At 38.8% G+C, this 14478-nt stretch overlaps 1 protein-coding gene across 4 annotated transcripts in view; it reads right to left on the reverse strand.

Moving 5' to 3' along the window:
- Positions 1-1091: 1091 nt before the first annotated feature.
- AP4E1 (adaptor related protein complex 4 subunit epsilon 1) overlaps positions 1092-14478 on the reverse strand; it is a 32212-nt gene continuing 18825 nt past the window's right edge. For all 4 annotated transcript variants that reach the window (XM_075897237.1, XM_075897238.1, XM_075897239.1 and 1 more), the window contains 7 exons: positions 13400-13514; positions 11810-11945; positions 9844-10096; positions 8488-9063; positions 6509-6693; positions 3617-3771; positions 1092-3066 (listed from right to left, as the gene is read on the reverse strand). In XM_075897237.1, coding sequence (XP_075753352.1) covers positions 2906-3066; positions 3617-3771; positions 6509-6693; positions 8488-9063; positions 9844-10096; positions 11810-11945; positions 13400-13514 — 1581 coding nt within the window. In that variant the 3' untranslated portion in view covers positions 1092-2905. The remainder of the gene's footprint in view (positions 3067-3616; positions 3772-6508; positions 6694-8487; positions 9064-9843; positions 10097-11809; positions 11946-13399; positions 13515-14478) is intronic.

A 14478-nucleotide genomic window follows, 5' to 3' on the forward strand; every position in this document is an offset into this window, starting at 1 on the left:
GGGGAGGGGGTATTTCTGCAGCAGTACCGAAGCACGTGGCTATCAGGGAGATGGGGAATACTTGTCATTACTAATTGTCCTGGTGAGCAAATATGAAATACAGGTGTAACGTTCTTTTTCACTATTTTGTTGCAATAAGGAAAATAATCCAGATAGGTGCTAGCACTCTGTCATTCAATGTGTACATTTTTGTAATTCCATAAAAAGAAGCACTTTTGTCCCTGCTTGCTAACACAACTCCTTTAAGTTTTATGTAGCAATGCTTGTTATAGTATCAACAGAGCATTTTTCTGTCTTTTGTTTAATCACTTGGCAATGGTAGTCTAGACCTGCAGCCATTAAATTACAAATCATCTATTTTAAGGAAAAATTCTTCAATTATATTAAATACCATTAGTGCTACTGTTAAGGTACACAGTAACAAAAGACATATGCCCAGTAAAATCAGCCGTAAAACTGGGCTGGAGATTTGCACATTATTAAATTATAGGTAGTGTAAACACACTGAGAGATTAACACAATAGTTTTGATGGACTATTTAAAATAAAGGCAGTACCTTTATTTAGTACAAGGGAGCAAACCCTTTATGTCACAACAACATAAGGCTCTTGATGGAGCTGTAAATAAGCAGAGTCTGAGAAAAAGTAAATTAACCATGTGATTAAACAAACTGAGGTGGAAAAAATAAAAAATAAAGGGGAGCATCACACCTGCAATTAAACAGAAGTCATTACTAGTTAGTTTCATATCAGAAGAGACTCAACATCCCATTAAAGAAACGATGAAAAATGCATAGGCCAGGACAGCTATTACTGTAACTTTTACAATAGAGTGAAGTCCAATTAAAGCACCCAACTTTATTTACATTGTGTACGATCGGGGAAATTGAAATAAGGTTTCATTCATACAGATTGTCCGAAAGCATTAAATATACACTGTTTAATGTATGTATAATGTTTAATATATTTACAGATTCAGTGTATTTTACTATATCCCTCAATTAGAGGGTTTTTAAATAGCAGTGACCAAAAGAGCTTTTCTTATGTCATAGTTCCTGTAATAATATAAGACAATTGGCTTAAAGTCAAAAAGAAGTTATTAAAATGATCTTTTTAATCATTGGTGTATCAAAATTACATTCTTTATTGGATATTATGAACATTTAACAAAACAATGCAAAATAAAAACAATTAATACTTTTCTTTCCTCCAACACTGATGCTTGCCAGATAAAAAGTGAGAATATTAGGGTATCTCCTAAGGTTTTCCTTTTCAGTATAAAAGACAGCATAAGGATAAAGCAAATTTTTGTAGAATTCCATTTCCTATGTATGCTGCTTTTGCTAGCATTGTTTGTGCAAATGTCAATTCTTCTAAATTTAAAGAAAAAACAGCTACTTATGTAAAGTTGTGAGAGAAAGTGATGTGTTTCATTTCCTGTCTACATAAATGCAGATCATAGGATTCCAAGGCCTTGCTAATGGATTTTGGGAATGGCAGTGACAAAGAAGGGTAGAAAGAATCCAGACACACACAGCATGCAAGCCAGGCTGACTAGATATATTAAGCCTTAGGGCCTGTCTACACAAAGTAGCAATGTACATTATGTGGGTGCATATTAGTTGGTCAATGAAGACCCTGCCGGTGCACCATGACAATCCCCTAATGCACTTCCGTGAAGTACTTATTTCAAACAGCACTAGAGTAAAACGCACTTGGGATGATTTTAATGATTACTAGCAGCGCCTAGACCAGATAGTGCACTTCAGATACCAAACCCTCCTAACCCTCACACAGGCTGCTCTGTGTGAACAACCTTTTAGAAAGATTCATAACCACATAATGAAGGTCAAACCATGTATAAGCAATAATTCCCAAAGATCGATAACCAATCACTAGACAATTAGCTTTGTAAAAGAAAACTCCAAGTAAATTCAAATGTTTCTGCCCAAACTGAATACACACGCCTGGAATTGTAGTGCTAAGAGCTCCTTCAATACTGTTACATTGAAATGATAAATCCAGTTGTAATGTTTTCCTCTATTATCCTTTTGAAAAATATCCTTGGGATGTGCACTGTGATTCTAATAATCGTTACAGACTTTTATCAAAGGCAAACAATGAAGAACACTAAAATGAAAATGGCCAGGAACTTCAGATACTATACAAATGACTTGATAGCAATGGATCTCCATCCGACGAAGCCATCACCACACAACTCCCAGTTTTAGACACCTCTCTCTTCCTCCAAAGACTGGATGCCATTCATCAAGTCCTTTTCTGGCAAAAGGACTAAAAGATCATGTGCAGTACTTCTAACCAAGTAAGGCCGGTGAAACAATTATGAAGCATGCATTTGTACCCTCTGTGGTAAGATAACATACCACCTACAACAGCCGCCATGGATCTTGTTTCCAATAGTGCTTAAAATACAGCTTTAGAAAAAGTTAATAAATGAAGTAAATGATGTTACAGAAAGAATTTGAGTCATTTTTACAGTATAAAGCTGACTTCATAATGATGTTTTCCTTAAATATTAAAGTACTAAGTAGTTGCTCCTAAGAGTAAAGGAGTGCTACATATAAAAATTACATAATAGAAAATAAATACTTTCAATCATCCACAATAAACATTTCTTTTAAACAGTCAGCAATACTTTATCAGATGATTTGTCAGCAACTGTACAATCCTGAGCACATTTCTGCAGGCACATTGTAGATCATCATACTTTCCTGTTAGTCCGTATGGTATATGCCAGTTGCAGGAGGGCAGGCCATCGGACCATTTTTGAGTATTATCTCAACTTATTTGCTTTGGTAAACATTTGTACATTTGTGTAAGCCTGTAAGTCCTTTGTATACAATTAATTTTACATTGATAAGTTAGAAAAGCAGGCACTGTTGCAATTAAGATTCCTCCATCACCTTTTGACACTGATATAGTAAACTGTCTGGAAGAGCGGAACAAGAGGATCTAAGCCACAGAGACAGTGTCCTTGCATGAGTACGACAATGCAGCAGACAGGGGACTGATGGAAGGAGCCGGCATGCCGCTAATCCCTCATTACCTTAAAACAACAAAGACAGCAACTAATACATTTAAAATTAAAAGAAATAATTGCAATTCATATTAAATACAGTTCAAATTGAAGCAGCCTTTCAAATTAATATTTTCTGCCCTCTTCTTCTCTCACTCATCCCATGCTTCACCAGACATCATGCCTAATTAACCCCCTTGTCAATCCCAATTTCATGCCTTATTTCACACAAACTTTCAAAGCTTGCCTGTCTGTTCCCAGACCCCTTTCAAAATACTTATGAAAACATATCTATTTTGGGAAGCACTTAAGACAAAATGAGAACATGACACTCTATTTGCCATTGTAATGCACCCACTTGCACCTTTACACAACAGTCCTCAGTATCCAAGCAGACTCACTAAAGTCAATGTAGCAATGACTGTGTAGAGTTACTCATATGCAAAGTGCTACTGGATGGGAGACTCAGACTACAAACTCTTTTGGACTGAGACTTCATTTACTTGGCACAACATATGTGTGATACTGTGGACATTCAAACTGCACTATGATATATAAATATAAATGTTAATTCACTCACCAATAATTTCAACAATATGGAGCTTTAGCTTTTGCTTCAGGGTGTTCAGAGCTATTAAGAGAGACTCCTGAGGTGACATTTTAAAATTTTGTTTCACATCATTAGAAAAGGACAGCCACAGTTTCCCAAAGTCTTCAGTGGTAATTTCCATTGGTCTGAAAAAAAAACATGTCACACAAATCTGAGTAAAACCAACAAAGCAACCCTTATATTATTCTGAATGCATCTGATCTCCAAAATAATCTGCATCTGAAAACCATTAAATTAGCAAACAGTTTTAAAAATGCTTGTCAAAATGCAACACTTTTGTCCCACGGGTTACGTACAAGATAGGGACTGTAGGTTTGTTCTTAAGTAGAATCTGTATGTAAGTCGGAACTGGCGTCAGCCGCTGCTGAAACTGATCAGTTTCAACCACGGCTGAATCTGGACGCCAGTTCTGACTTACATACAGATTCAACTTAAGAAACCCAGGCGTCCCCAAGTCAGCTGCTGCTGAAACTGATCAGCGGCTGATTCCAGGAAGCCTGGGGCAAAGCAACTCTGCCTTGGGCTTCCTGTAGTCAGCCGCTGGTCAGTTTCAGCAGCGGCTGACTTGAGGACGCCTGGGACAGAGCAGCTGGGGTGCTGCTGGGTTGCTCCAGTAGCGCAGCTCCTTGGCACTACTGGAGCAACCCGGCAGCCCCCAGCTACTCTACCCCAGGGGTAGGCAAGAAAAGCCTGGTCTGCTGGGGGAGGGGGGGGCACTAGCTGCACCCCCCCCCCAGCAGACCAGGGAGACGGGGGTGGCGGGACCGCCCAAGTCCTCCATGGCTTTGCTCCGTCTCCCTGGTCTGCTGACCTGGGAGACGCGGAGCAAAGCCGCAGAGTACGCGGGCAGCGGGACAGTCCAGGCGCGCCACGGCTGTCCCACTGCTGGCGTGCTCCGAGGCTTTGCTCCCCATCTCCCTGGTCTGCTGGTCAGACCAGGGAGATGGGGAGCAAAGCCGTGGAGCACGCCTGCAGCGTGACAGCCCGGGCGCGCTTGAGCTGTCCCCCTGCAGGCGTGCTCTGCGGCTTTGCTCCCCGTCTCGCTGGTCTGCAGGGAGACGGGGAGCAAAGCCTTGGAGCACGCCCGCAGCGGGACAGCCCAGGCGCGCCGCGGCTGTCCCACTGCGGGCATGCTCCGAGGCTTTGCTCCCCATCTCCCTGGTCTGCTGCTCCGGAGACGGGGAGCAAAGCCGCGGAGCACGCCCGCAGGGGGACAGCTCAAGCGCGCCCGGGCTGTCCCGCTGCGGGCGTGCTCCAAGGCTTTGCGCCCCGTCTCCCTGGTCCTCCGGGGCGAGAAAAGCCCCGTTCGTAACTGCGGATCCGACATAAGTCGGATCCGCGTAACTCGGGGACTGCCTGTATAAAGAATTGCTTTTTTACAGCCCTCTAAATTTTTAAAAAATATCACAAATACATGAAACATTCATGCTGACCAAACTTCAGATTAATGACACTTAAACTATCAAGTTATAAACCCCTGAAATAAAAAGTCTACCATGAAAACCTTTTGTCAGTCTGAAGTACAAAGCCTAATTAAAAACCTTAAATTGGCTGCCTGAACACACAAACTCACTTCTGCTCCTTCAGGAATAAAAACACCAAGGGATGAAAAATAAAGAGCATGAGCTGTTTTTACTGTAAACAATGTCAGTCTTTTCACACAATTTGTGTCCCTGTATTTAAAATAAACTCACTCCGTTTCAAAGATTTACAATTTACTTTCTGCTGAAGCAACATGTCTCCTTTCTGTCCATTCAGTTACAATCCCCATATCAAAAAGAGTATTTAGCATTTCAAGTGAAGTTATCCATGTAAAAAAGCATTCAGTAGTTTTATGGGAATTTTTTCTTAGCTTTCAAATTCATAATTCAGTGAAAATCAATATTTTGGATAATCTAAAAATAATTACTTGGACAGACACCAAACCAAAGCCAAGTGATCTTCTGCAGTCAGAGGTATAAACATTCTTCACTATCCAAAACCTTTGGGACATTCCTAAATGCCTTGTCTCACCACAAAATACTATATTTTCCACGGCAGCAAATAAATAGTAACTAATACATATGATTTTTGTTTAGGTATTAGTACAGAACACAATCAGTAGTAATATTTTACAGTGTGATTTAGAGAGAAGTATATTTTAGATAATTTGGAATAAAAGCTGAACTCCAAGGAGAGAAGTCAAAAAGAGGTAGGAGAGAAGAAAGAGATTCATGTCTGAAATACTAATCTGTCTTTCTTGTAGTAAATGCAAGGAATTTAGATCATGCCATCTTAATTTACAAAAGAAAACTTCTATCTCAAATATAAATTTAAAAAGCAAAAGGGAAGATACCAAAAATGCCTGTGAAAGTCACTATATATATAATTTTTTAAACCATGGAAAAAAAATAGGAACTTTAGTGCTCATTTCTGAAAGACTCCATTTATAAGAATAGGCACAGAAAGAAAATTGCTGTATGAGCTTCCTTATGCTGCCCCAGCTATGAATGCTTAACATGGCCAGATGACTATTAAAGATGAGCAGGTTGCTCAGTTCCATGCCTCTTCATTCCATGATCTTTCTGCTGAAACTGCAGACAAAGGAGCCAACCGTGACAATGGGGGGGAATTGTAATGGCATTACTTGCTTCTACGAACCAGATTAATGCCAACACACTTATATCACATATTAATAGGCCTGTGATAGGTGGTGACATATTGTATTAACATTACCAGTCCGAATTAGATTAAAAACCAACAGCCCATAGATGGAAACTTTTATTTCCCATCATCAGTTTCCTCAGCCATCCTGTGCTGTTTACTACTTTGACGGCAATTTCATAATTTTTTTAACAAAGTGTTATTTGATCAGTGATTTACCTGATGAAATCTGACAGTGAGAAAATCAGTGAAAACTCAAGATGAGTATCCATATCTAGATGATAACTAACGAAGCCAGAGAGAATGCCCGTTGTACAGATCTTTTCCAACTGCACAGACTTCCGACAGCTTTCTATGCTTTGAGCTTCTATTACAGGAAAATGACAGCTAAGATTCTCAAAGATCTACAAATAAAAAAAAAAGTTGAGGTATAGAAAATATTCATCTATTTAATCCTTGAATGCCCCAAGACTGATTTTGAGCTTACACTCTCATAAACTAATTGATTGCAATGACATCAATCCCAATTTCCATTAAGTGTAAGATCAGGATCGCAAGGGACAATCCCACTCCATTTTACATTTAACTTTTGGGGAAATACACATGGTACTTTCACTAGCCAAACAATGACATTCCAAACAATCCACTCAACACAATGCTAACTACTGCTCTAGCAGGATTTTATTATAAAATAGCAATTTGTCTAAGCAGCATAAGCAGGAAATCCTGTAAACAGAGAATGCACTCTAAATTGCTCTCTTACTGTAATCCATTAGTGCTGAAAAGAACCATAACTGTTGAATGTTTCATCCACCACATTGTGAACTTACTCATGACTACGGTACTGCTGTTTCGGGTTTATTTGTAGAATTATATAGATGTACAACTTGGCTGACTGCTCAAAGTCTATTTAGTCCTCAGGAAAGTTGCTGAACTAACAACCCTGGAAACTGAAAGCCTTGGATTTAGCCTCAAAGAAGATTCAAGACACAGATGGTGAAACTGCAAGATTTCCTGCACTGTGTCAACAGTTTGCTGAAACAATGAAGTAGGAACCATGTCTAGGAATGAGGATAATTCCATTTCTATCACCACAGCCTCTGCTGAGATTGCTTGCACAGGTGCCAACCATGGTAGCAGTCAGTGGTGCAGACACTTGCCAGCTAAGGTCACAACCAACTAGACATGTGACGGCAGCATCAACATGATGTGACGGCAGCTTAGCATCATTCAAACAAGAAATCCTACAGAAAAAAAGGTCTCAAAACCCATTACCAGTCCCTTGTTAAAGCTACTTCTAAGCCTTTTGCTTATTTCCAGTGATCCAGGTAGCAATGGACCTCTGCAGAAACTGAGGTTTTGTGACTCTGAACCTGAACTACTTTTCAGTGGATTCCCTCTCCCTTCTTACCCCCAAGTCTACTGCTTTTGAACAGGACATAATCTCTATAGATCAGTCAGCACTCTTACAAACATTGAATATCCATAGTATATGCCAATGAACATCTACTGACATATACTCTCATTCTGAAGAGCTCTAACCGTATTTCAGGTGTGTACAAGAGGCCACATACTAGAATATAACAAGATCCACAGACATATATAGCAATCTGCAAATAATTTTAGGGTACATCTCCATTTAAATGAAGAAGTGTGATTCCCAGCTTGCGTACACTACCCATGCTAGTGCTGCTTACCTTAATGCCTAAAAGTAGCAATATGCCTACAGAAGCAGACAGCGATTTCGGCTTGCCAGCCGAGTACATACCCTTAATGGACACTGGGAGGCTAACCCAAAGAGCAGCCACATCACTGTGGACACGTTTATTGTTATGCACTCACTCAAGCAGAACCAGAGTGGGTATGTGTATTAATTCCAGCTCAAATGCAGACATGCCCTTAGATTAATTAACACATGTAAAGGCTTGGAGTTCAATAAATAAGATTTTTCTATTGCATCCTTAATTTTTTACTATGAACTTCCTTTACCAACCTATATACAAATCCCAGATGTAGCTGAAATCCTGATTCTCCTCATGACATGAGAACATGAACAGTAACATGTCTGACTCTTTTAAAAGTCATCAAAAGTTTATCAACTGTCTGAAAAACCTGAAAAAAGCCTCACTGTATGTCATAAGTAAATACAAGGAAACCAACTGGTGGTCTTCTATTGTACAAATAATTCATTTTCTTACCTTAAAATGTTCTGTACTTTCAAAAACGAGGTTCACAGTTTTAAGTGGTGAGGGGCTTTTGTTGGCAACAAACAAGACAAGCAGTGAACAGTCATCTGTCCAAACTTTACATGAGTACACAGTCAGGACGTCACTGCTACAAAGCTCAACTATTTCTGAATGAGGGTGATCAGCTAGTTCTTCTGGCAAGCAAAGACTCAAAGAAACTTTATTAGCAACTGTTTTTGGAGCAGATTGGGAAGGCTGCAAAACTTCAATATTACTATCGGCAAACAAAGAGGATGTTGATAGTCTATAGTCTGAAAGCTTCTCATCTAGTCCAGCTTCTGTTAGGGACTGAGATCTATCCAATGATACACTAGCTTCCAAAACTTCTGAAGAATTCAGTGAGACTTTCCTTAATTCGAGGTGTTCATTGCCCTGAAAGTTTTCCTTATCATTGGGTGTAATATCAGGAAAAGGACTGAAAGGCAAGGTAGCAAAATTTTGGATACTAGATGCTTCTTCTCTAGTATGGGTTTCATTTATTTTTGATTTTCTTTTGAACTTCTGAGTCATGGTGTCTGCTTTCCCCATCTGAAATAAAACAGAAGAGATTTTTACTATATTTATTTTCTTTAACTTGGCGATTGGCTCAGAGTGAAGCCCGCCTAGAAGGACAAATAAAAATCAATGGTCACTTTAAAAAAATACATGTTTTAAAATATGCATAGGACTCTTAAGAAGTTACTTGGAGAGTATTAGTGGGGTTCTGTAGGGACAGCATCTTTGTGATTCCTGTACTCTTGAAAAGATTTTGCAGAAGAGCAGAGATAAGATAATAAGGTTTGAACAAGCGGTGCTGATAAAGAAGGGTCAGCAGCAGAAGTGATTTTACTTCTCAAATTCTACCATAGCCAGGCACAAGATAGGAAAATGTGTTAGTCTTAACCCATACTGCCAAGTACACAAACTCTCCAACCTACAGTGGCTCTTAGCAGCTGGGTTAAAGGTAGCTAATATTTAGGAAGCTTAGCATTGTTTGACTTTTGTGAAGAGACAGATCAAGCAAACATAGGGGAGCAAGTGCAAACAGAGAAGTTCTGGCTACTCAGGACAGTTCACTACAAGGTTTACGCCTTTAATAACCAAATAAGTTTCTTGATTTGAAAATCTGTCATTTTAAGGATTTTTACTCTTTTCTTTTTAGGAGTCCCAACAAACATGCTCTTCATGTAAGTTCAGCTATTTCCAATATTGTTTTTTACATTAACGACACATTCTAATGTTAACTGATGAGAGCAGTTGTATATAATCTTAAATGTAATTAAATATGGCTACTTTGTAAATTTTGTAAAATTTATAAAAAACACCTACCAGACTGACAGTGCTGCTTGTCCCTAACCCAACAAACAATGTTGATGCTAGCTGCTGCTTCTCCTTTTCTTCCTCTGAAAGGCTGACTACCTGTTGCTCAGGCTGTATCAGAGGAGGATCATCTACATGTCCCACTAATATGCTGTCCTCAGGAGCAGGTTGTGTTTTATCTTCTTTCCCTGTTTTGTTCTCTTTTTTTGGAAGATAGCCTTCTTTTCCCCATAATTTCCTCACACCATCAAGTTTCAGACAGCTGATCATAAAAAGAGAAGTGATAAATCAGGGTCAGCTTGTGAAAGTGCTATTCTGAAAAGCAAAGCCATTTTAGAGATTTCTGTAAACTTGCATATACTGTGCACGCTAACATCTCTATGGAAAGGAGAATGGAACTAGTCTATCTGCATGGTCATTCCATGCTAGACACTTTCTCTGCTGCTGGTGAAGCACCCCAAAAATGCACATTCAGTGCCTGCTGTGAAATCGGCACGGACATGAATAGTATGTCCAATTTTCTCCCAGCTATTTAGGTTTTCATATACATCAGTTATTACAAAAAGCTTTTTCTTTCACTTGTAATATACATGTTTTTGCTGTTGAGAGTGTGTAATGTAGATGGAGTCATGAAAAAGTGAAGATGATCCAGAAAGTGGAATTTAACCAACATGCACCAGAAGCTGAGAAAACTGGCTCCTGCATACACCCGTCTCATTCCTGATGTTGATATTTCTGTTGTTCCAGTGCCACTGAATTGTTTTAACAAATTTTAATCAGAGTGAGACACGTCCTTGGATAAAATGGACTAATTCCATGAAAGGCTTTGAAAATTAGGAATGGGATCTACAATTTGACAAGGTGTTCTGTTCAATGAGAAACCAAGGTTAAGAAGCAAAATGTGATTGGAATAAATTTCACAGGAGTATTGTACTAAGGGTATGTCTACACTATGCAGCTTTTAGTAGCAAGGCTGTGTCAACACAGCCTTTTTGCTAAAAGTCACTGTGCGCGAATGCTGCTTGCTAGCACTTTTGCCAACAAATACTTCCACCCCCAACAAACGGGATTTCATTTTGTCAGCAGGAGAGCGCTCCTGCTGACAAAGTAGTGTTCCCAATTGCACTTGCCTCAGCAAAACTTCGTCGTTCATGGTGGGGGGAGTGTGTGGAGGGGTTGATTTAAGCACCCATGAATAACAAAAGTTTTTTCAAGCAAATGCAAATGTAGGCACAGCTTTAGTAAGCAGCGAAAACCTGTAATATATTTGATGAGGTAAAGCACTATAGAAATGCTGCATGTCATGTTTAGACTTTATTTTAAAAATCTGAGAAGAATTAATTTTCTATTCAACTAAAATTAACCTCAACACCAGCAGAGCCTAATAGCAACACTAGAATTTGCTCAAACACCACGAACAGACTCAGTGAAAGCACAAGACTTGCTGGACTTGTAAATGTCTATAGCTATAAATGGAAAGAACGAGTAGGGTTTTATGTTTTCTCCTGTGTCAATAAAAAGAGAATTTCTGACAATTCACATTTCAGAAATTCTTTGACAGTATTTGTGAGGAATATCCTGCTGTTCCAGGATATTTTAAAGATGCTAAATCCCATGTAAATAATTAAACTGTGTGGAATTATAGTTATTCTCAGCTCTCTGTAATTTTAGAGAATTTTCGTTATTACAGAATTTTGTACTTCATGAACCATGAGATTTGTAAAAGTATGCATTTTCTCTGCATTAGTTTCTTCTAGTTAATCTGGCAAAAAGTATCCTTGATTGTTTCTTTCTTGTATTCTCGATTAGCATAGTTTTTGTTTGTTTTTGTTTTTTGCGTAATAGCTCTTTCCAAGAGCCACTGTTTTAAATTAAGTCTCATGTGATTAAACAAGTAGCAAAAAGTCATCCCCTAGGAAAAATATAGGTTTAACCACACACGAAATTCTTTGAGTTCAAAGATAGAATAACTCACTCTTTCTGTCCTATCTCAGCACTATTACCAGACATGTCTGAACCAAGAGAAAGACCAGCAGGAGACTGCCGGCCAGTGAAGCCAGATGAAGACATGCTTGAAGTAAACGACAATCCATAAGGTTCAAAATTCAGTGCTGCAATACAGAAAGAACAGCATTTATCAAGATGGATCATAAAAGTGTATTTCTTTTTATTTAGCTCTTTCAGAAAAAGGTAAGTCGTTCCAGCTAAGCTTTGCCATTTCTCAGTCTTTCCATTCAGGATTTTATCCTTATTACACGGAGTTGGTCCTGTTGCTGTTTTTTTATAAAGCTTTTTTTTTTCCCCCTCAAAGAAACATACATATGCAACTGCTTAGTTCATACAAAAATTCACATACAACTTTAAAAAAAAAATATTGACACATCAAAGTGATATTTTCTCCCCTAAAGGTATTGTCGTTACTGTTTTATTATTATTTTTAGGAGACATTGCACAGGACCAAAATAAACCAGCTTTTGCATGTGTCTTCAGACTGCATGTCCTCTAATGTTATTTGAATCCACAGTAAGTTTGACCCCCTCCATCCTCTCCTATTATCCTTTTCCTCCATGATTTTTTTAAAAGATTTGCAAACCAGGTTTTTGATCAAATCACCTTAACTGTGTCTTGTTGAACAACATACAGTTTTAAGGACTTCTGAAAGCGATGTGGTATGGATCATTTTTATATCTATACAGAAATAGTTATACTAGCCCACATATATATGAGAAGCTCTTCACTGTTTCATGCTTGCAATACTATTTTCTTGGCAATGGGGCATGTGGGCAGTCATCAAAGCTGCTATGGTTTTCTGTCACCTTTAAAAGGAGAAAATGGCCTTTTGTGTTTATAATAGTTTTCTTTGAGATAAATTACCAGACACTCAGATCATCTACAAACCATAAGGTTTTCATGTCCCTGAATACACGTCACAACAACACTGTTTAATAATTCTAACAAATTTTATCTTTTTTAAAAAGTCTGAACCAGTAGATGATATTAATGACTTTATATATTTTATTTCTGTAATTTTTTTATAAATCCATAATAAATTGCACACCAGCCTATCAACCTGGGGATGTCTGACAACATAAATGCCAGTAATTCAACCATCAATTCTTTTCCAGGAAACAAAGAGGAGCTAAATATATGTATATCCATAATCAGGGCTCGACAATTAATGTAATCTACTTGCCAGTGGCGAGTAGATTTTAGCCCAGCGCGGCCGCACAAGCGCAGTCTGCGCATGTGCAGTGTGTGGTTCCATGCAGCTGGCGAGCAGGGCTCGCTGCCGTTTGGCGATTCCAGTCCATAACCAATATTAAGTACTTTATAGTGTGATTTTTTTAATATTACCCATTTTCACAGTTAAGATTTCATTTCCCAGAAGAACAGGACATAAAACTTACAAGAAAGCCACAAGTACCTACCTTGCTTAAGAAAACCAAAATGCTAGAACTATCCATACTACACACAAGACCAGTGTTCCCTCTAAACTGCAGGGCAGAACAGTGATTTGTTAAGATTTGGCTAATCATACATTTAATAAATACAATTCAAAAGTCACCTTTTTCCTGAGAAAGCTTCTCCTCCTGTCTCTGGTGATGAGGTTTATATGGTGCTGCACCACAGCTAAGTCCTTCAGCCACATACCCATCTAGGAAAGATAAGGAAGCATCTACCTACATTGAATTCAGAGAGACAGTACTAATCAGACTCAGCCCACTAAATAAAACTAATGCTTCTTAATAAAGGAACATTCCATTTTATAAAATTTCACAGCTCTCAAACCTCTATCACTAAAGATAATGTAGTCCGTACTTATACTGTTGTCCAAGGGTACCATACATAAAAGGCACTGAGACAACATATTAAAACAGAACATCAGTTTGGATGGTAGGTCTTAGATGCAATTAGCTTCCCTACAATTTTCCAGTCTCACTGGTATGTTTGAATAAGATATCTTGAACAAAAGAACTTTCATCTTGATACAATCTAACTGAACACCATGTAAATATACTAATTTTATAGTAAAAATAGTCAGGAAGGTAAACATTTCCCTTCCTAAATGCAGTACCTCAATTCAACTATTAATAGGATGTTCTAATAAAATCCAGAGCCACAAGCTAATACTGCATAACACTGGACACACAAAAAGGCTGAATATTCCTTCCTAAAAAACATCTTATAAAATAACAAATATGAATGCAGCATAGCAAATGACAGCTTCATTGCTCATTATCTCCTCCTGTCACTAGTAGGGATGTAAGAGTGTAGCCGTTTAAATGGTTAACTGATACGCATGAGCTTATCGGTTACTCAAATGGTTATACACGGCTCACAGTACAGCTTCTGCTACAGAGGCAGCAGCATGGGGCAGCAGCCAGCTGCCCAGGAGCAGGGTGGGAGCCAGTATTTGCTGGAAACCGGCTTTGCATGCATCAGCTCCTGGGGAGCCACCTGCTGCCACCTTTGTATCAGAAACAGCAGCGCAGGGTGGCAAGTGAAAGCCAGTACGCTCAGAAAACCGGCTTACGGCATTCTTTAGCTCCCGAGGAACTGGCTGCTGCCCCACATGTAACTGTATAACCACTGAAATTTTCAACAGTTACACGGTTACCAAATCGCATGCATTTTAACATCCCT

The sequence above is a fragment of the Pelodiscus sinensis genome, chromosome 14 (assembly GCF_049634645.1).
Source record: "Pelodiscus sinensis isolate JC-2024 chromosome 14, ASM4963464v1, whole genome shotgun sequence".
Lineage (NCBI taxonomy): Eukaryota > Metazoa > Chordata > Testudines > Trionychidae > Pelodiscus > Pelodiscus sinensis.